This window comes from Bufo bufo, chromosome 2 (genome assembly GCF_905171765.1).
Source record: "Bufo bufo chromosome 2, aBufBuf1.1, whole genome shotgun sequence".
NCBI classification, from domain to species: Eukaryota; Metazoa; Chordata; class Amphibia; order Anura; family Bufonidae; genus Bufo; species Bufo bufo.
Genome location: NC_053390.1, coordinates 151,318,832 through 151,342,334, shown reverse-complemented (window position 1 = coordinate 151,342,334; position 23,503 = coordinate 151,318,832). Strand labels below are relative to the sequence as shown.

At 44.6% G+C, this 23,503-nt stretch overlaps 1 protein-coding gene across 4 annotated transcripts in view; it reads right to left on the bottom strand.

Moving 5' to 3' along the window:
- The window catches only part of PAM (peptidylglycine alpha-amidating monooxygenase), a 190,600-nt gene extending 168,289 nt beyond the window's left edge, over positions 1–22,311 (bottom strand). For all 4 annotated transcript variants that reach the window (XM_040421586.1, XM_040421587.1, XM_040421588.1 and 1 more), the window contains exons 1-3: positions 22,154–22,311; positions 16,798–17,259; positions 1,074–1,194 (exon numbers count right to left, since the gene is read on the bottom strand). In XM_040421586.1, coding sequence (XP_040277520.1) covers positions 1,074–1,194; positions 16,798–16,889 — 213 coding nt within the window. In that variant the 5' untranslated portion in view covers positions 16,890–17,259; positions 22,154–22,311. The remainder of the gene's footprint in view (positions 1–1,073; positions 1,195–16,797; positions 17,260–22,153) is intronic.
- Between the last annotated feature and the right edge of the window lie 1,192 nt (positions 22,312–23,503).

The following is a 23,503-nucleotide window of genomic DNA, read 5'->3' as shown; positions in this document are numbered from 1 at the left end:
TCAGGCATCATATAGCACATGACCATCTCTTTCTAACAAAGCCAGAACCAGATGTGTACTTCACATGGATCCAGAGCTCTCACCATTTATGGCTCTGCTAGACTTTCTTTAAGCTGGCACCTCAGGGGCGGGTCCTTTCTTGGTGGAATGTATACTTTAGGTTGCTGCTCTCTCCCTGTTATTGTCACAGCTTATAACAGTAGATATGGCTCGTGGCAGCTGAAGGATGGAACTGAGCATGTGCGACCACCTCAGTACATGGATGTGCACGACTACACTACATTACTATACAGATTAAACACCAGGGGGCGCCATTAAAATGAAGTAAAGATAATCTCTCACGACTGAAGCATTTTTGTAATAAAGTAAATTACAAAAGTAACTATCCTTTTGTACTTAACTATATTAAAATAACATTTATTGGTGGCACAACCAAATAGTTTGGCTGGCTAATCAGAGACAACCCCCTTTCAGAATGCTGCCCAATCCCAAGGGTGATCAGCTGCTCCCTGAACCCCTAGCAAACAGCCAGACAGGCAATTGCCCAGCATGGAAAATGTAGTATTACATGGCAGCCACTCAGATGAATGGCAATCCATAAAATACAAGAATAGCTCAAAATGGAAGCTCCGAGCAGCTCCTTTTTGGCTCATATAAGGGGTGCCGGGCAGAGGGGCCTGCTTGTTGACGTCCATATACCCTAATGTGTTAAAGCCACCAAAACAACTGCCTGGTGGTATAACTGGTCCTGACTCCAGTAGGTCACAAACTACTCTGGTCTCACAAGGTATGAAGGCATATTATGAATGCATTTTAAAGTGGTTTTCATGCTGCCAATGGCAGTTGGTTACAATAGGTTAATACATAATAGGTCAAACAAAACACCAAAGGAAGGGAGCTTCTTGTTTGCATCCAGATCATTGTAGAACACCACTGCACAAGGGCCCGTACAATGCGACTTACCAGCTGTGGTTGAACGGTCACAACGCTAACAACTTTACCTCCGAGCTCGGGTCACAAGGGATTAGACACTATAACCAGCCCATCACACACACACATGGCAGTCTACTCACCTCTGTTGGCGTTACCCCTGGCATTCGTATATCCAGAGTAAAATCCGATGAGTCTGGTGAAGTAACAGGCCTTGTTGATCCTGAGCATCCATTCGAAAGGGAACTGGGCGATTCCTGATGCCTTTGGAAAGAAAATCAGTAGAACTGTAAGAACCTGAGTAATCACTAATACTGCCAACATACAGTACAGGTGACCCACACAACAAACACAAAGTGAGAATGGCAAGTCAATCCGCAGTTTACCAAAACACTGCTTATAATGACACTCATTAAAAAGGCTATTCCACAAATATAAGTTATTATAATAGAAATTTTGTTATGGACAAAAGGTGTGAAAAATACAGGGTCTCCATCCGGGACCACTGCCAGCAAACTCAATCTGCTATCTGCCCGCACCACTCAGTTTAGTCTGTTTAAGGCTATGCATAGATGTTCACCAGTGCCCTCGACTTGGCTGCCGGGGCGGACTCACAGGTAGCTAACAAACCAAGGAGTAGCAGGAGAGTAGAACAAGCCAGAGTCTGAGCCAGGAGAGTCTGTAGAAGCCAAAACCGTAGACAAGGAGCTAATCCAGAAGCAAGCCAGGGAGTCCAGGCCAGGTGAATTAGTAGAAGCCTAATCAATAGACAAAGAGTAAATTCTGAAACAAGCCAAGGTCAATATGCTGGAAGGTCCAAGAGAAATGCAGCACTTTTCGGTGAAGAACGAACAAACTAGAGCCACAGCCACTGACAAGCAGTAGGTACCCGACTTAAAGTGGTTATGTCATGATTGATGTAAGAAACAAAAATCAGACATAATATATGTACTGTAGTAAATGACAACCTCTTTAAGAAAGCTTGAAAGAGCCCTGTGCTCCACATAAATCCAGAGATCTCCACATTCTGCTACATTTATTTCAGGCTGGCAGCTCGGGATGGGGGTGTCCTTTGTGCTGTAACTCTTTCCCTGTAATTGCCACAGCTTCTAACAGAAGATATGGCTGTGACAGTTGACGTGAGCGTGTGCGACCACCTCAGTAAGGTGGACGGAGAAATATACAACATTTTTAATTACATGTAATTCCAAAAGTATTCAGATGAAGGGGCTTTTAACTTTGACATAGGTAGAATATTTTTTGTGGGACAACCACTTTGAACGCCACACTTAGCTTTAGGATTGGATGCAGAGTCGGGACCCGACTGCCCTCGCATCCACACTTACTGATGGCATGGTATGGCAACCCTCCTGGAACAGCAGTGTGTCTGATGCATGCGTCGTTCCAGATCCCTCCCAGCACTGCTGTGTTGATAGGAGTGAAGACTACTGGGAAGAGAAGTAGCCAGGTAATTTCCTGACATATGGATACAATTTTGTGGGAGAAGAATTGCCAACTTATTTTTGCCACTGCACCCAGTCAGTTTCAACCAAGGGACTGCATCTAAAAGCCGAGAAGGCAATACATTGCATGGCCTGTACTTGGCCATCTGAGCTGTGCCGGGGGAGCTGACAGCAGCCGAAGGAGCACAAGCTAGGCAGAGTAAGACAACCCTTTCTTTCTAGACATTGTTCAACATCTCAGCACCCATAACCCCACCAATCACCATGCAACCTGTGCCATAAGCAGGAGGTGGTTCAGTAGGTTCATATACAGACAGGTCCACATGAATATATTCTGCTGCAACAGCCAAGTACAGACATAACTTGAGAGATGTGAGGAAATTAGGTGGTCCCCCTCGTCACTCCTATTCCAACACAGTTGGCTGCCTAGAAAAGGCCACCAGGCCTGCCACATCCGTCAGCCTATTTGGTAATAAAGCATTTAGAACAGCGAACTAAATTTGAACTAAACTTTTTCTTATAAATCCTGTATATGCAAAAAACAGTATTATAAAAAAAAAATATTATATATATATATATAGTAGAGCCAATATAAACAGCAAAGAATCCAAAATATTAGGTGCCAGGAACAAAGTTTTCTGTGTAGTGGCTTTTCGGCTCCTGGGCTTCCGCTGTCCCAGTTTGCAGATACGCATGTCACACTGCTTAGGATCAGCCACACCGAGGTCTGTGACATGATAATCATCTATGTCCGCTGAATACTAACACAATGAGGTCTACACCAACTTCTCAGAAGTGACTAGTCCGTTGCTAATGGGGCTCATAAGTATTAGATGAACCTCATCCAAACTGGCTCACCATGTAACGTGTAAGGGCTCATGTACACGACCATTGTTGTTTTGCAGTCCGTTTTTCACGGATCTGTTGTTCCGTATCGGAGGTTTTTTTTTCTCTGATTTAAGTCCTCTTCCGTTCTATCCGTATGCGATCGGTTTTTTGCAGATCGGAAATGGAAAAAGTAACTTATTAATCACCAAACACATGAGCAACATGGGCTGGGCATAGCATTTCTACAGTATGGATCCGCAAAATACGGATGAAATACGGATGTGTTCCGTGTGCGTTCCGTATTTTTTGTGGACCCATTGATAATAGGACATGCACTACTTTTTTGCAGAACGGAAATGGAATGCACACGGACTACCATCCGTTGTTTTTGCGGACCCATTGAAGTGAATGGTTCTGCATATCGTCCGCAAAAAAAATGGAACGGAAGTGGAAAGAAAATACGTTTATGTGCATTAGCCCTAAGGCTGCGTTCACATCTCCGTTAGAGATGATCCGGCAAAAATGTCACTGTCAACCGGACAAAAACTGTTGCATGCAGTGGTATTTGTCCAGTCGGAACCTGGCACTTGTACCGGAAAGTGACCGAATCACCGTCAGATCCCGTTCCAGTCCAAAGGGATCCGGCGATGATCTGCTGAATTTGGCAATGCTGGATCCGATGAATGCCAGCAAACTGGAGATATGAACGTGGCCTAAAGAGGTTTCCTAGCTCTCCTCGATGGTAGATGTTGGGGAACGAAGGATTGGGCGTGTTGAATTCCAACATGCCTGATACATCACAGCCAGAAGTATCTATAGCAGCAGCTTTTTACCCCTCTTCCAACTGAGAGCACGTGAACACTCAGGCCAAACCCTTTTGTATGTGTGTGGAGGAGTCCGGAGGAACAACTGTTGGCCAAACAATGCCCGGTAAAGACCATGCAGTTGTCCCACTGGAATCACAGGGAGGTGGACTGCATGCATTTTCTGCGGGAATCCTTGACAGAATCAACGCCAAAAAACTCACTGTGCACTTAGCATAATACAGACTAGATCTAAACCCGGGCTGGACAAATGCAGCGAACCAGGTAGCCAATGCGCTTAGAAATTTGATGCTGGCCCCTAACTTTCTGATACATATGGTTAAAAATCTGTCTATTTTACAGACAGTCCCTCCTGAGTTCTGTCGGCTGACGGCTCATGTCAGGTCTTATCTCTGATCTCCTGAACTCATAAACCCTCATTTAAAAAAGGGCTTTTGTCATCAGGAACATGGTTATTAAACTGGCTGGCTTTAGACATGTTCTGATGTTTGCTGAAGCTAATAGTCTTTGTCCCTTCTCTCTATGTGCCTCTGTTTTTGTGAAAAATAAACTTTTAGGTTATGAAAATGAGCCTGTAGGAGCAATGGGGGTGTTGTCCCTACTCCTAGACGCTCTGTTCTCCCTCCTCGTCATGTTGATTGACAGGGCCTAGCAGCCTTCACATCATCCTATCTGGCCCTGTCAATCAGCCTGTGGCCAGAGGAGGGAGAACAGCGCCTCTAGTAGTAGGGGCGACACACCCATTGCTCCTAGAGGCTCATGACAATGGCTATTAGCTTCAGCAGACATTAGCACATGTCTAACGTCAGCTAGTTTAATAACCATGTTCCTGATGACAGAAGCCCTTTAAGCCATATTCTTATCAAATGTGGAGTAAAAAAAAAAAACAAAAACAAAAAAAAACACACACACACACAAATGATGGCGCCATTGACATATCGGCCCATAATCTAATACCATTTTAGCTTCTCTTCACCAGAAAAGGGGACGGGGCTTTGTGCAGCCCGCCGGAATTACTATAACGTTAAGTTATAGCTCAAGTCCGCGCTAGCTTGTACCTGGCGCAAACTTTAGTATCTGGCGCACGGCAGGCAGAGATGCACCTAATTTATTAAAAAGCATCTGCCTTGAAAATTGTCCCTAAATGGATTCCATTAAACTACGGCTAGTTTCACACTAGTGCTTACATCGTCTGGCAGATTAACAGCCTGCTGGAGATTATTGTATCCGGCACAGCCTGAAATCACCTTTCCCTGGCCTTTCACTATAATGGCACCCGGCGTGGATCCTGCATTAATGATGGTTTTTGTCCGGCCAAATCTCGGCACTAATGCTAAAAACAGGCCATGCATATGGAGGAGTCAGGAGAGAAAGCTATCAGCCAATGACTATTGAGTGTATATGCAGTGCTCCAGACAAAAAAAAAAATTACCAGGAGCCATTGGCTCCTAAACTAAAACATTTTAGGAGCCAAATTAAATTTTTTTAGTCGCCAAATTTAAAATGCATATAATTAAAAAAAAAGGACTTTGAGAAGATGAGATGCAGGTGACAGTAGTGAGCCAGCACTACATATAGGAAAAAACAGCACCACATGCCTCTCACATCCAGGGACATCTTCTGGGGGACAAGGTGACTAAAAATGGCGAATTGCGTGGTTTAGAGTTTTTTTTTCTGTTACGGCCTTCACCGAGCGGGAATATTTTTTAATATTTTAATAGCTCACATTTTTTGGGACGTGGCGATTTGTAATATGTTCTTTATTGTTTGTAAATTTTATATGTAAAACTGGGAAGGGGGCCATTTAAACTTTTAGTATTTTGGTGGTTTTTTTTTGTTTTTTTACTTTTTATTTAATAACCATTTCTTCCCTTAGGGACTAGAACCTGGATCGTGTCATCCCTTGTCCTATTCACCCTGATAGAGATCTATCAGGGTAAATAGGAGCTCACATCTCCCTGCTGCCCTGTGCTCTGTGCACACAGCAGCAGGGAGCTGAACTTGGCAGCCAGGGCTTCAGTAGCGTCCTGGCTGCCATGGTAACAAATCGGAGCCCCAGCAGTGTAATCTGCCACTGCCACCAATGAAGGGGATGGGACCCTGTGGCCACCATATAACAATGAAGGGGGGGGGGGGGGGCGACAACTTGTGGCAAGTGATAATGGGGGGGGGGGGGGGGGGAGCACTGCGCCACCAATGAATGTAATTAAAAAGAGGACCTTTCGTGTGTCCAAAGAATAAGAACTTATCAGCAGGCTGCATAGAGCGGCGCCCAGGGATCTAAGTGCACTTACTATTATTCCTGGGCCATATCAGGGCTCCAGATGGCGACCGTCGCACTCCTGCGCAGCCTAAGTTCAGTAGGACACTGCACAGTGGAGAAGGAAGGAGTCCCTCCCTCTCCACTGTGACGCGGCCGCCACTACCACCAATGGGGATATAGCAGGGAGGAGGAGGGGAGGAGCTGTCGCCACTGCGCCACCAATGAATGTAAAACATACGTATAGGCAGCGGTATTATCACAGACCCGGCACCCGGCCTCAATAACAGGGCATGCGATACGCGGCCATTAACCCCTCAGGTGCCACAGATCGCATGCCCTGTTATTGAGGCCGGGTGACGGGTCTGTTATACCGCTGCAGACAATTGTATGAAAGAGGACCTTTCGTGGGTCCAAAGAATAAGAACTTATCAGCAGGCTGCATAGAGCGGCGCCCAGGGGATCTAAGTGCACTTACTATTATTCCTGGGCGCCGCTCCGTTCGTCCGCTGTGGCCCCCGGTATTTTCAGCATTCAGAGGAAGGAGGAGGAGACGCCAGTGTCTCTCCTTCTCCCTGACAGCAGCGATGTCCAATCACAGCGCAGAGCTCAGAGCCAGGGAGAAAAAACCTCCCTGGCTCTGAGCTCTGCGCTCTGATTGGACAGCGCTGCTGTCAGGGAGAAGGAGAGACACTGGCGTCTCCTCCTCCTTCCTCTGAATGCTGAAAATACCGGGGGCCACAGCGGACGAACGGAGCGGGGGCCACAGCGGACGAACCTAGATTACCCCTGAGCAGAGGTACACCATATGACAATGGTGTCCTCAATGCCGAGAAATACAGGCAGAAACGTATCCATCATGCACTACCATCAGGGAGGCGTCTGAACGGCTCCAAATTTATTCTGCAGCAGAACAACCCCAAACATTGGCTGCAACTATTTTCAGTGTAAAGAAGAACATGGAGTCCTGGAAGAGATGATATGGCCCCCACAGAGCCCTGATCTCAACATCATGGAGCCTGTCTGGAATTACATAAGGAGACAGAAGGATTGGAGTAGGTACTTTCACACTTGCGTTAGCGGATTCTGGCAGGCAGTTCCGTTGCCGGAACTGAATGCCGGATCCGGAAATCCGTATGCAAATGGATAGCATTTGTTTCCGGATCATTCTGACAAATGCATTGAAATACCGGATCTGTCTACAAGTGTACCTAGAAGAACTGATGCGGATTTGAAGACAATGGGTGGTCACACCGAATATTGATCCGATTTACATTTCTCTTCTGTTCATTCGAGAATAAACTATTAACACTTCTATTTCTTTTTTCTTTTCAAAGTTCTTTTTATTATTGTTTTAAACAATATAGAACAACTTGAGTAGATACAGGTTACCAAAATTAGATATGCAGGTACAGAGGACAAGGAAACAGTGAACGTCACCAAATGAGAACAATAAATTGTTGTATAACATAGCAAGTAGGACCAGCTAGGTGGATGAGGCATAGGTCTAGTAAGAACAAGAAGATGACAATAACCTATTATTACAAGCTTGTAACAGTAACCATAACCCAGCAATAGGAGAGAGGGATAGGGTAAGTTAGGAAAGAAGAGGAGGGGGGGATTGGCATGTCAGTATCTCAATATAGCTGTATATTTATGCTAATACCAGATTATTTGTAGTCTAATAAAAGACGAGGCGTCAAGAGGTAAGCGTGAGAGGGCCAAAACAATAAATCAAAATCGAGAAGACAGGAACCTGTATATATGTCTTATAAATGTATACAATGGAAGCTTCTAGGATTCAAAATGTCTATATTTTGCCCAGGGGGACCAAGTAATCTAAAAGAGGGTATGGGATCTTGACTCCCAACCTGCCAGTTCTTCTAATCTAGACGATATAAAGAGTCAACTTTCTCTATCCACTGCGGAAGTGTGGGTGGATAATCCGACTTCCAGAATGTGGGGATCATTATTCTAGCAGCTGCTAGGAGGTGTCTAGCTAGCTTTAACTTACATTTGGGGATTTTGTTTGGGAATAAATGTAATAGTCAAAGCTCCGGGGTCAGAGGCAGGTGTCGGCCAGTGATTAAATTGATCTGAGATAGAACAGACCTCCAATATGGGATAATGCGGGGACAAGTCCACCATAGGTGAAAGGAAGTGCCTGGATGTTGTTTGCATCTCCAGCAGTTAGGGTCATAATTAGGACTATATTTGTGCAGTAGTACTGGGGTGAGATGCCACCTGGTCTCCTGCATCCTCAAGCATCTAGAGGTCTGCCTGGGTATGAGGAATATTTTTTGTAAATCATCTTTTGAGAATTTTTTTTCAAGATCACTTTCCCAGGCTATAATGAAAGAATGCTCAATGTCGGAGGATAGGGAGAGAAGCAGTTTGCATAGAGTCGAAACCACCTTCTTTTGATCGAGTAAGAAAAGATTCAAACTGCGTTACTGGTCTGTTTAGATCTTTTGATGAAAGTATCTGTTTGAAGAAGTGAATGAACTTATTATACAGTAGCTGAGAAAGTGCTGTGCATTTAAGCAGTTTAGAGAGTGTGTCTAGGGGAAGGAATTAGTCCAGTTGAGATTAAGGTGTCATTAGTCGAAATGTCATCTTTTATTTCAATCGGGATGGTATTATTGTGGACTCGGTCAGAGCTGAACAATAAGTCTCGGACTAGTAGTAACGGAGATGGGAAGGGGGAGCATGTTGAGTGAACCTCTCAGATTCCAGATTCGTCTGGTCTCAGTTGTGAGAGGGTTGTGCGTTTTAATAGTTACAAAGCTGAGATCGTCAGAGAACACAAAGGATCTAAGCGGGTATCTATATGAACCCAGAGCTTATGAGGTGGGCACCTAATCCAGTCTACAATTCTGTATAGATGAACTGCTCTAACAAACGTCTGCGGGGCGGGTAAATCGATTCCTCCAAATTTAGATGGAAGTTGGAGCGTTGAATATTTGATTCTGGGTTTCTTGTGGTCCTATATGTATTTAGAATAGCTCTTATTCAGCGTAGAGTAGAAGACTTTGGGTATATGTACGGGGAGAGCTTGTAAGATATACAGGTGAAACTCGAAAAATTAGAATATCGTGCAAAAATCCATTTATTTCAGTAATGCAAAATTAAAAGGAATTGCATTAATGCAGCTTAAAAACTTAGAATTTTGTGAAAAGGTTCAATATTCTAGGCTCAAAGTGTCACACTCTAGTCAGCTAATTAATCCATACCCCCTGAGCAAAGGGTACCTCAAAATTGTGACTTTGGGGTTTTATAAGCCATAATCATCCAAATTATAACAAATAAAGGCATGAAATATCTCGCTTTGCATGTAATGAGCCAATCTCATAAGTTAGTTTCACCTTTTAATTTGCATTAATTTTTCGAGTTTCACCTGTATGTCATTTTAGGCCATATAAGGCATTTAGCTATGTTTTTACATCTGAACCATGAAATATACGGGGTAAGCCACGAGGATAGGATTTTAGTGATTTCCTGTAAGAGTGGAGGGAAGTTATTTTTATATAGATGGGCAGAGTCCGATGAGATTTTAATCCCGAAGAATTATATTGTGGGTTGGGACCAGTCAAAGGGGGAAGTAGAAGAAAGAGTAGTGCTAATATGTTTGGGTAGGGACTTGCGATTTACTCATATTCACTTTGAAGTTTGAGATCTGTCCGAATTCTTGAAAGAGTTTTTCTATGATGGGGAGAGAGACAAAAGGGTTGGTCAACATTAACAGAAGGTCGTCTGCATACGCCGCAGCCTTATGTTCCCTTTCGCCACAGTGAAAACCCTGTATACGTTTATCTAGTAGAATTTTTTGAAATAATGTTTCCATTGTGAGCACGAAAAGTAGAGGGGATAGAGGACATCACTGGCGGGTACCATTTGAGGTGGGAAACACAGGTGACAGCGTATCATTGACCATTACGCTAGCGGTGGGGTCTGTGTACACTCACCTAAAGAATTATTAGGAACACCATACTAATATGATGTTGGACCCCCTTTTGCCTTCAGAACTGCCTTAATTCTACGTGGCATTGATTCAACAAAGGTGCTAATAGCATTCTTTAGAAATGTTGGCCCATATTGATAGGATAGCATCTTGCAGTTGATAGAGATTTGAGGGATGCACATCCAGGGCACGAAGCTCACGTTCCACCACATCCCAAAGATGCTCTATTGGGTTGAGATCTGGTGACTGTGGGGGCCATTTTAGTACAGTGAACTCATAGTCATGTTCAAGAAACCAATTTGAAATGATTCGAGCTTTGTGACATGGTGCATTATCCTGCTGGAAGTAGCCATCAGAGGATGGATACATGTTCTCATTCTGTTTACGCCAAATTCAGATTCTACCATTTGAATGTCTCAACAGAAATCGAGACTCATCAGACCAGGCAACATTTTTCCAGTCTTCAACAGTCCAATTTTGGCGAGCTCGTGCAAATTGTAGCCTCTTTTTCCTATTTGTAGTGGAGATGAGTGGTACCCGGTGGGGTCTTCTGCTGTTGTAGCCCATCCACCTCAAGGTTGTGCGTGTTGTGGCTTCACAAATGCTTTGCTGCATACCTCGGTTGTAACGAGTGGTTATTTCAGTCAACGTTGCTCTTCTATCAGCTTGAATCAGTCGGCCCATTCTCCTCTGACCTCTAGCATCCACAAGGCATTTTTGCCCACTGGACTGCCGCATACTGGAGGTTTGTCCCTTTTCACACCATTCTTTGTAAACCCTAGAAATGGTTGTGCGTGAAAATCCCAGTAACTGAGCAGATTGTGAAATACTCAGACCGGCCCGTCTGGCACCAACAACCATGCCACACTCAAAATTGCTTAAATCACCTTTCTTTCCCATTCTGACATTCAGTTTGGAGTTCAGGAGATTGTCTTGACCAGGACCACACCCCTAAATGCATTGAAGCAACGTCCATGTGATTGGTTGACTAGATAATTGCATTAATGAGAAATAGAACAGGTGTTCCTAATAATTCTTTAGGTGAGTGTATATTGTGAAGATAGCGTCTATGAATATGTGTGGGACTCCGAAGGCCGCTAGTGAGGCTTTAAGATAACTCCAGTTCACTCGGTCGAATGCCTTTTCGGCGTCTGTGCTTAACAGTATTAAAAGTTTAGCCGTGGATTTTGCATAGGCAATAAGCTGTATGACTCAATATATATTATCTTTCCCTTCTTTACCAGGCACAAATCCCACTTGGTCTGGAGAGATAAGAAAAGGAAGAATGTTTTGTAGTCTTTGTGCTAAGATCTTTTCAAATAACTTGAGGTCTACATTTAATAAGGAAATGGGCCTGTAGTTACCGCAGTACATTGGGTCTTTGGCTTCTTTATGAATAATGGAGATCTGTGCCGCAAGTGTTTGTCTATGAAATGGGGTTCCAGATAAAGCTGAATTATAAAGTTTACCGAGGTATGGGGAGTAAGGTTTCTGAGCAAGTGGAATAATAGAAAGAGGACAGGCCATCAGGACCAGGACATTTATTTTTTGGCGAAGATTTTATTGCCTCTTTATTCTCTTGATCTGAGATAAGTGAGCAGAGCTTCTGAGATTGGGTAGAGGTTAGTGGAGGGAGAGGGAAGAAAGGAAGTCACATGTTAGGTTTGCCTTTCTCCGAGGGACAGAATCTGCCTGGGGTGATTGCAGGTTATATAGTCGCGTGTAGAAGGTGCTAAATTCTTTAGCTATGTCTTCTGTTTTATGAAGAAAATTACCAGCAGAGTCCTTAAGCCCAATAATAAAAGACTTAGCTTTCCTGTTTTCATCTGTGACAGCATAAATCTAGTCGGTTTATCTTCATGTGCATAATGTTTGTATTTTGCGAAAAGGTAGGCTTCTGCTGAGCTATGGTTAAGGGTGTTTTTAAGTTCTTCTCGGAGGGTCGACAGCGCCGCGAGATGTGAAGCTAAAAGAGATCTCTTGTGCAGACACTCTAGGCGTGGGATTTTCTGCTGAAATTCAGAAATCTGCTTATTTTTTTCTTTATGGGCATATGCTGCGAGGGATATTAATTCCCCTCTGACATGAGCTTTATGGGCTTCCCAGACTGTCTGCATGAAAACCTCACCGTTGTCTTTAGTCTCAAAGTACTCTGTTAGTCGCTTCTTAAGTTTTCCAACATTATGGGGGGGTTTCAGTAGTATATCGTTCAATCTCCAGCATCTGGAGGTAGAGGGGGAGGAAGGAATTGTGTATAAAAGTTCTACTGGAGAATGATCAGAAAGAACCTGGTACTTAATGGAGGAGGAGAGGCAATGTTGTATATGGGAGATAGGGATAAATATATAATCAATTCTCTGATACGAGTTATGAGGTGTGGAGTAGTGTGTGTAATCTTTATCGGATGGGTGTAAGGCCCTCCAGACGTCAGTCAATTGTAATGAGCAAAGAAGACGTTTCAGCTTTGCCAGGGCTTGAAATCGTAAGGAGGATCTGCCGGTATATCAATCAATTAAGGAGTTCATAGCCACATTAAAAGTCCCCACCCAGAACTAGAGTGCCCTCTGTAAACTGGGAAAGCTTTTTAAGGACCTCAAGAAGTCAGGGGATCTGTTCTTTGTTAGGAGCGTATAGGTTACCTAGCATAAAAATGGAGTTACCCATTTTGCCTTTTATAAAGAGGTAGCGACCCTCGGAGTCCACACATTTCCCAATTACAGAAAAGGAGACATTCTTCCTAATGCCGATACTGACGCCTTTCGACGCACCGCTGTCTGAACCCGATTGGTACCAAGTGGAAAAATACTGTCTATTCAAGGAAGGGATGTTTGTTTTCTTAAAATGCGTTTCTTGTATTAAGCATATGTCAACCTTATTTTTTTTTAAGGAAGCGAATCACCTGACCTCTCTTGGATGGAGAGTTGAAGCCTCTCACATTATAAGAGACAATATTAAGGCGAGTCATTCTTGAAGCTGTATGGATACATACAGGTAAATAGGTATGTTAAAGCATGACAGCCATAATGTGGGGAAGGGGAGGAAGGTAAGGCAGAGGGAAAAGAGGAGAGGGCTCAGAACACAAGTATTACAAATTGTAACATATACTATAACATATATTATAACATAAAATAGGTTAATCCAATATACCCTGTCTAAAATGGTTGGTGGTGAAGTATAACGGCAGAAGCCATTAAAAAGCCTCTTAGACTGGAAGGTGTCACATACAGTATGTGGCATCATTATGTGGGAGACCCAACTAATGTATAGTCATGGTATAAGGGTGTAAAAGGAGGAAAAGGAAGGGAGTATGTAAGAGGATAGTGAAGCATGAAATAAAGCACTACAAGAGAGTAGAGAAATTAAGGGTTAGAGAGAACATGGGGGAAGAGAACAGTGCCTACCTAATAGAATATTAAAAAGCAATAGTTAAAGACGACCGTTTGATTGGAAGAGCCTAGTGGAAGAAGAAGACCTCCATAAGGTAAATTGATGATAGGATGGAGATGGAAGGAAAGGTGAGAAGGGAATAGAAGGATAGTGAAGAGAGAATAAAAAAGGTACTACAAGAGAGTAGGGAAAAATTGGAAAGTCAAGCGGTAGAAGGAGAAGAACTGTAATCATTCAGTGTCAAAGGATTGTGACATAACATCATGTTGAACATATTCTGAGAAAGAACCTCAGAGAGTAAGAGAAAGTTTAGACCTTCTCAAGGTTGGCTGAACATAACACTCAGTCTCTTTGTTACCTAGTGGATGAATTCAGGTATTGTCTGAGATAACAGGAGACGGTATTCCTGCCTTCTTCTTTTGCTTTGCAATGCGGTTGGAGTGGACTTCTTCCCAGGAAGTTGGTGCATGGATGCGCGGTAGATTATCCAAGTCTTTCATTACTGCCCAATCTGGAAGTCAGGTAGATCTAGCGCCTTGTAGACTTCAGGAAGATCTGTTGCTGAAAGGATCAGAAATAGTTTCCCTCCTGTTGAGAATATGAGGCTAAATGGGAACCTCCAGCTATACTGAAAGTCCTTGGTTCTGAGAGCATCTGTTGGCGGTTTAAGGGTTCTTCTCTTCTGGAGTGTTTGAGGTGAGAGATCTTGGAAGTTATGTAATTGAGAGTCTTCGTATTCTATGTGGGTTGAAGACCTGGTGAGACGTAGGATTTCCTCCTTAACTTTGTAGTTCAGGAGGCAGCATATTACATCTCGAGGTGGTTCATTGTCTCTGGGTTTCCTCCTCAGGGCCCTATGAACATGTTCAATAATGACGTCTTCTTAGATAGGATGGTTTGGAAATTTTGCTGGATGGTAGAGTGTAAAGACGCGGGTAAAACAGATTCAGGAAGACCTTTTATTCTCAGATTATTTCTGCGGCTTCCGAGCAGAAGAGGGATCTGAGGCTCCTGACAGTTTATGATGATGTGACGTTAGAGCCTGTAAGCCCACCTAAGGCTGTAATGTATAATACCTCTGCAGGTCCTGGAGTGTCACGTCAGGGCAACTGGTTTGCAGTGTTAAGGTCCAGATGAGTGTGTGGACCACTGGCCAACAACCCGGATGACTTAAATATGGGCTCTCTTTAGGCCTATGCTCTACGCGTCAGAGGGCCAAACGCAAGTCTGGGGATCCAGGGAGCTGGACGGGCCCTGGCGCTTAACGCCACGCGGTCGCGGCTAGGGCTCTCACGAGAGGTTTGTTCTTACTGGGTCTCCCGGCACTATTTCCGTCCTGGTTGGTTCTGAAGAACACGCTGGACTTCTTCAGCTTCCTAGAGAACCCAGGTGGTAAGATGGCGGAGTGGCGGCACGAGCTCCGCGTCTCTGTAGGCCTCGGGCCCCAGGGGTGGAATACACTGTGGCTGGGTCAAAATCCACCAGATTTGGGTCAGATCCGAGCTGAATCTACGCTGATGGCCAAGGATAAAGCAGGATTTATCAGAGAGCACTCTGAGGCATGTCTTGGCTGCTCAGCGGTAGGCCATGCCCCCCAACACTTCTATTTCTGAAAGCAGCATTTTCCCCACCACACCTGCCTAAGGGCTCATTCAGATGGCCGTATGCTGTCTGCAAAAATGCGGATCCGTTTTCTTGCGGACAGTTCAGCATGTCCGCAAAAAAACGGATTGCATTCAGTTTTTTTGCTGACCCATAGACTTCAATAGAGCCATGTCCTGATTTTCACTGACAAGTATAGCACGTTTCATTTTTTTACTGAGCCATGCAATGGAAGAAAAGGGCCCCGTAGAAGTGATTGGGACAGCATCTAATCCGCAAAAAAACAGATCCGCATTTTTGCGGACAGCATACGCCCATCTGAATGAGCCCTAACACTTTTGCACAGTACTGTATGCTCACCCAACAGATACATATATGTTAGTCAATTATCTACAAACACAGGGTAAACACGACACGTCTCCCTCGGCTGTGGACGTGCGGTGCTGATAATACAGCTGGGACAGAAAATATTTCCTCACAGTTTTTTTTTCTCAGATTGAGTAGCAAGACGAGTGTCTGAAGCCAAGCCGAGGATGAGTAATGGAAGGTGGAGAACATTTACAATGGGAAGAGGTGGCAGCATATGGAGAGAAATATTCTGGGCACTGTGGTGAATTATATATGCACACGTAAATATTTAATGCCGTCATTCTGGAGATAGATGCATTTAGAATCTGGGAGCGAAGCAAAGGCTTGGATTTAAATACAATTTTCTTGGTATCAGATGACAAATTTCATATTAAGGGATGATTACCCAAACGCAAGCGTGCAGCACATGCTGGCAAAGTGGCATTTCAAGGAGCGCTTAGCTGAGAGGAAAACACTGTGGAAGCAGATGGATGGTAGACACAAACCGTATAACATATAGGAGGAACTCCGACATGTCTAGAGCAGGTTCACACTAGAAAACGGAATATAGTAATACAATCACATAAGGCTAGTCTACAAGACGACCACTAAGAAAACACATACAGATATGCACAGAACGATCGATATTGATATCTGAGTTAGATAGATTTGCATAATCGCTATTTGCATTTAAAGCCTAATAATACCACTCAAAAACCTAAAAAAGCATATTATCCCAATGCCGTTATGCTGCACTCACAGGGACCCACAAAGCTCACATATGAAAATAAATTTTTACAGATGCCCGTGTTTTTTTGTTTTTTTCCCCCCTTCCAATCAAAACTACTGTTTTAGGAAAAAAATAACTATTTAACCCCTCAGAGTCACCATTTTGAAAATCTGACAGGAGGCAAGCGACTAGGAGAGGAGGGGGATACTGGAGGTAAACAGCAGTCAAACCTAACATTTACAGTTCTGAATGGAGTTTGGGTGTAAGCCTTAGGTAAAAGTGCAAATATCTGTCACAGGTGATATTATGCAAGTCCCTCTAATATAAGAATATAAAAAAAAAATCATTAATGCTAAAGCTGATAAATATAAAAAAACATACTAGAAATGTTTAACAAAAAACACCTGTAAATTGCCACGTGATGTATATGATAAGAGTCAACAGGGTAAAAATGCGTTGCTTACCTTTTAAATACTGAGAGGGGGCTCCTGAAAGAATCACAGCTGTCTTGTAATAGAAGAAAGAGTATCATGAAACTGCTAACAATGCTGGCCATGTCCACCCTGCTGCTCCAGCTCCTCGTACAGCAGAGAATTAAAGGCAATTAGAAAAGCTTTAGCAATCCACTATTCCATTAGTGATAGCCCTTCAGGTGTCCAAGAGCAGGTGACAGCTCATCCGTCTCCTCCGGTCGGGGACACCACGCTGCCGGATGATGGGCTCGTCTTTGATTATCCAGTAATAGTCATTAGACTGGGCTTACTTGTGGTATAAACTCTTTAGGAAGTGAGGACAATGTGACGGAGTAGAAGTTGAATGCCAGGCTCCTCCAGGGGCTTGCACCCTGCTGCTCTGCTGATCACCCACAATTGCAGAGCCCTTTGAGTGACATCACGCAAACGCCAGCATCAGTCTTCATTGAGAGGCTGAAACGAGAGGGGCACATAATGGATGACTAACATATTACACCATTAGTCCTCAGCAAATCCCGGCTGACGTTCCTCAATACATTTGCTCTTTGAGAACCCTAAGCCCAACCCCATTAACAAACTACAAGCTGCTATCTCCTTTCCCTCACACAGGGACAGGGCAGTCTGCCTCGCACCATTGCAACATCTCTGGAAGCTCCATGTCTATTATAGAGACCTGTCCTTCATATAAAGTATAGAGGTAGTGTGAACCCAAGAACTTACAATCAGCGTGTAGCAATAAGTACAGTATAAAATGTAACCTCCTGCATGATGTCAGTCAGTACAATATCAGTAGTCTCACCTCGGTCACCCCCCCCCCCCCTGTCTCACAAAGCTCTCACCTCGGTCCCCCCCCCTCCTCAGTTCCTATACAAAACAGGGAAGGGGAGGCTCTACAGACACCCTGAGGAACTCCCACCGTTATTTTGGGATGATGTGAGAGAGACCTGTGACATGATGGAACTGATCTCAGATAGGAAAGGACGAGACACGCAGCAGAAGACTACACAAACCATGGACACAGCTGGAGTCTCCTCACTCCAAAGATCCAGCATTTACACAAAGGAGCACGTCCAAAAAGAAGTCACTGTACATGAAAGAGGCAGGAATCACTGGCACACACTACTTAAAGGGGAATCCACCTCAAAATGTATAGTAGATCAAGGAACACCTTGAACTAATGGAGGAATGTCCCCTGGAACCATTACAGTGACACAAGACACAAGTCCATCAAGGTTCCCAACTGTGGGTTCCTGGCAGCGTTAGACAATGGTTTAGCGATGTGGCTGTGCGTCAAGCTATAGGGTCTCCAGGACACGCCGCCATCAGCCCTGCTGTGTCACCCATACGTTGATGTAGAAGTACCGCACTGTTAGGACAGCTGCCCATGGTCCCCCGTTGCCCGACTCTCCGCTACTTACCATGCTCCTGCCTAAAACTCCAGGCACCTCTGTCCTCTTAAAGGGCCAGTGCACACATTCAGATCCTTCCCTAGGGTGGGGATTTAAGGCCCCCTTCCCAGTCAGAGGGTTCCTGAGCTTATGGTTCCCGGTGACCAGCAAAGTGCTTCTGCTATTTTCTTGCATTTTGCCTGTGTTTATTGCGTGTTAGTTCCCGTCTGTGCTCCAGGCCTGTACCTGCCCTGCCTGTGCTCCTACACTTCCAGTTATGTTCGTGTTTAAATTCGCCCTGTCCTTCTGCCCTGTTCGTGTTCCTGTCAAGTACCAAGCCTACCTGCCCTGACTGCGTCTTCACTACTAAGCAGCCTGGCAGCTTGCCCAGCGTTTTCATTCATCTACACCACCAGTGTGCAGTACGGATCTAGTAACCTGCATCTAACTGTAGTGTCCGTTCTGACTGCCCCTACGGTTTGTCTGCTGTTTTGGTGTATTTTCTATATCCTGAGCACCCGAGTCCCTAACCTCAGTGGGTCAGCTGCAAACTACACCCAGACTATCCCAGGTGGTCGTAGTCAGATTGCCTCCCTGCAGAAAGGCCAGATCCCTGTACAGGAGTTAAAGGGTGAATACAAGGGGAGCACTGGAATAACACCAACAGGGATACCCCAAAGCCAAACCAGGTAGTTGGCACAGTGGGTTCATGTACCTGCATTAGGTGTCACTGCTATCACCAACACACAGGCGTAGCGGTACCTAAGGGTCCTGTTAGACATCCTGGTGCACAGCCGTGACTAGCACCGGTCAACAATATAACAAAAGTCAATCGGTGACGGTTTCAACAACTTTCTGACTGATAATGTATGGAGGACAAGCGATAATTACTATGGACACCCGTCACACGTACACCATACAGTATGTTGGAAGCACATCCCCTGTATGTACACAGATGTGTTGCTGACCAGCAAGCAATTATATGCTCACTTGAGTCACTTACATTAATTGATCAGCTCACGTTTCCACATGTACCAGCTGATTGTTGCCATGTTAACTCTGGGCAATGATTGGGAACGATCATTATTAGAAACGCTCATCAATCATTGGTCCATGTAAAAGAGCCTTAGGCCACGTTCACATTTCCGTGTCCATTTGACGTCTGTGGAACATCTGTCCGTGTTTCATCCCTGAAGATGTCAGTGAAGGATCAGTGTTTGGTCCATGTGTCATCCGTATTCCATGGAAGCTGCTCAGCTGAGAATTAATTTCCAGGGCATCTCCCACCAATGATCCGTGAAACACAGACAGAACACGGATGACGGATGACATCCGTGTCAGGTCAGTGGCTTTTCACAGACCTATAGACTCGAATGGGCGTGTTTGGTCCACATCACAGACCAAAGTAGTGCACAGCACTGTCATTTTTCCACTGACTAACGGTCAATGGAAAACCACTGATGTGTGAACAAACACATTAAAATCAATGGGTACGTGTGCCGTCCATGGAAAATGCATTCCGTGAAAAACAGAAATGTGAACGAGGCCTTAAAAGGCGTTGTCCCACAAACATTTTTATTTTGTAATCTTCTTACCAGAGACTTTATTTGTGGGTTCTAACCTCCCTTCTGATCCTCAGCTGTGTCATGTGAGCAGCACTTTGATTGAGAAGTAACTGACTTCCTGTCCTGTGTCTACTGGAAGTCAGAGTGTTGGTCACATGACACAGCTGAGGAGCAGAAAGGAGGTTATAACTCATAAACACAGTCACCAGTAAGGCTACTTTCACACTAGCGTTTATGCTGGATCCGGCAGGGTTCATCAAAAATGCTTCTGTTACTGATAATACAACCGTCTGCATCCGTTGTGAACGGATCCGGTTGTATTATCTGTAACAATGCCAAGTCAATGGGGGATGGATCCATTTTCTATGGATCCGTCATGACACACAATGTAAGTCAATGGGGACGGATCAGTCTTGCTCTGCATCCCAGGACGGAAAGCAAACTGCAGCATACTACGGTTTGCTCTCCGATATGAGAACGGCACGGAATGCATTTTGGATCATTCCGTTCTGTTCAGTTACATTTTGTCCCCATTGACAATGAATGGGGACAAAACGGAAGCGTTTTTTTCCGGTATTGAGACCGTATGATCTCAATACCAGAAAATATTAACGCTTGTGTGAAAGTAGCTTTAGAAGATTACCTGCACTACAGGTTACACCGTGACCGCAAGCATCAGTTATGCACTTTTGGCATCTGTATGAGCCATTTCCATCACAGATCTGATTTTTTAGACTGAAAAAAAGTTGCAATACTTCAAACACCACCCCCCGTCTAAAAAAATGGATTTCAGATGGAAATGGCTCAAACGGATGCCAAATGTGCATAATTGATGCTTGTGATTATATATATATATATATATATATATATATATATATATATATATTTTTTTTTTTAAGAGGTTCCTCCTTTGTTTTTCTGCTCTTCTGAAGGACCAGAAGAAGAACAGACAATGAAACGGTGTGAGGACGAGCGATGGCAGTAGCAGCACTTCCCTCCACTGACGAGCAGGTAATTATCAGGAAGGAACGGCTCCCACTGGATCACTGCCTGCTGAAGACTACCAGACCTGGATCTGTCGGTGTGGACGGCCAATTCAGACCAATCTCATCATCTGTGAGGCCGGTAAGAAATCTGCCTGTGTGAACGCAGCTTTAGGTCTCTTAGCAACCATCAGTGAAATACGCATCGCATCCGCACTTGCTTGCGGATGCAATGCGTTTTTCACGCAGCCCCATTAACTTTTATGGGGCCAGGGCTGCGTGAAAAACGCAGAATATAGAACATGCTGTGATTTTCACCCAACGTAGAACTGATGCGTGAAAAAAAAAACGCTCATGTACACAGACCCATTGAAATGAATGGGTAAGGATTCAGTGCGGGTGCTATACGTTCACATCAAGCATTGCACCCGCACAGGAAAACTCGCTCGTGTGAAAGGTGCCTTAGGCCTCATGCACTCGGCCGTGGCTGTATTGCGGCCCGCGTACGGCGGGTCTGCAATACACGGGCACCGGCAATGTGCACCCCCCACATCATGGATGCGGACCCATTCACTTGAATAGGTCCGCAATCCGGGAGATGCGGTGCGGAACGGAAGCACTACAGAGTGCTTCCGTGGTGTTTCTGTCCGGGCCTCCGCACCACACGAATCACGGACCCATTCAAGTTGAGGGATATGCCCACGTAGCGTAATACAGTACCAGCAAAGTCAATGACACTTCCTAAACCTCATATACACAGCGGGGGAGATTTATCAAAACTGGTGGAAAGTAGAACTGCCATAGTTGCCCATAGCAACCAATCAGATACCTACTTTCATTTTTCAGAGCTCCTTTGGAAAATGAAAGGTGGAATCTGATTGGTTGCAAGGGGGCAACTATGGCAGTTCTACTTTAAACCAGTTTTTGCTAAATCTCCACCAGTGCGGTTTTTTTTTGGGGGGGGGGGCAGCATGTCAGTTGTTTGTGTGGTTTTCAGTGCTGAGATTTGGGGCAAATCTGTGTTAAAATACGGCAAAATCTGCATGAAAATAAACTTGCACGTAGCGTTAGTGAGTAATGTCTGCAATAATCCAACCAATTCTCCTCATCACCAACACGGCAAAATACTGTCTGTGCCCAAATCTCACCCCCAGTGCCAGGAGCTTTAGTATCCAGCCTGTGACCAGTGGCACCTGATGACTCCAGTAAACTAGTCCAGAGATGGAAGCACTCTCCACAGCTCCAGGCAGGTGACAACTGGATGAGCAGCCCCCATGCTGGAGGCTGACAGGAGGGGCTGCCTCTCACCACCACAACTTTTATAAAATCGCAGGACGTGGACTCGCAGCTCGCTCCCAAGCACCCCTGACCCAGTCTCCAACCCGGGAGGAGCACCCCGGGCCCCGCTCACCTCTCCCGGGCTGCAAGCTTTCAGGCGCTAAGACCCCGCAGCTCCTCACGCTTGACCTGATTTTCTTCTTCTTCTCGCTGCGGGTCTACGTGCATTTAGACGAGGAAGCAGCAGGGGCAGGGAAAACTACAACTCCCAGAAGCACTTGCGAGAAGAAAAGGCTTATTCAAAGTGCGACGAACTTTATTCAAGAACGCGGAACGCGGACGAAGGAGAAGGGAGAGGGATGCTAAGGGGGCGAATTATATTTAAAAATGGGAAAACTCCGATATATATATTTTTTAAACCTTTTACTATATCAGCCGGTCATGCTGTTACGCAATATTCCTGTTTATTTCACTACGAAGACTGAATAGAGGAGATGGCGAATGGAAATAACTAACCATAAATAAAAGAAAACAGCATTTCTCCCTATATAGACTATATCATTATATGGACGCACAATTGGGGTTATTTTTATGAAAACCATCAGGAAAACTGGCCTTGTTGCAGCAACCAATTACAGTCAAGCTTTCATTTCTTAAAGTGCTCTGAAAAAATGAAAGCTGTACTGTGATTGGTCGCTAGGACAGATTTACAGTTATATATATATATACATACACACACACACACACACACACACACACACACACACACACACACACATTCCCTCGCTTCCTCCAACCAGCTATCATTCCTTTACATTATACTGTAAGTTCACATGGACATGTGGTGGAAAATGTATACAAAATGGAGGGTCTGTTACCCATAGCAACCAATATAAAAGCAGAAGCCTGTTTAGTAGCTATGGTAACTGGTATAGAATTAGAAAACCGTGGCTGTTGCATTTCTAACGTTTTTGCACCTGTTTTTAATCTAAAAAACGCTGTTTTAGATGTTCTTATTTTTTTAGTCACATTACTACGGAAATTGAGTCTGTTTTGGAGGCTTTTGAGCCTCGTTCGACAATTTTTTCTTTTTAGACCAAGGCTACTATCACATCTGCGTTTTTGCTGTCCGGTTTTGAGATCTGGCAGCAAAACGCTTCTGTTATAATAATACAACCGTCTGCATCCGTTCAGAATAGATCCGGTTGTATTATATTAAAAATGAAGAAACCGGATCCGGTGTTCTGCCAGATCTCTATAGCTTGCCGAAAGTCTATAGCGGAAGTGACGTGGTGCGCTGCGCAAGCGCACAAGCGCACTTCCACAAGTCATCCGCATCATCGTCTTAAAGTGACAGTCACCTCCAGTAAAATACAGCATCTACATTATTAATTTGTACCCTCGCGGGCTCACTTCGCTCGTCACGCATCGGGCTCGGCCTCGCTGCGCTCAGCATTTAGTAAAACTAACTCTATGCCGCCAT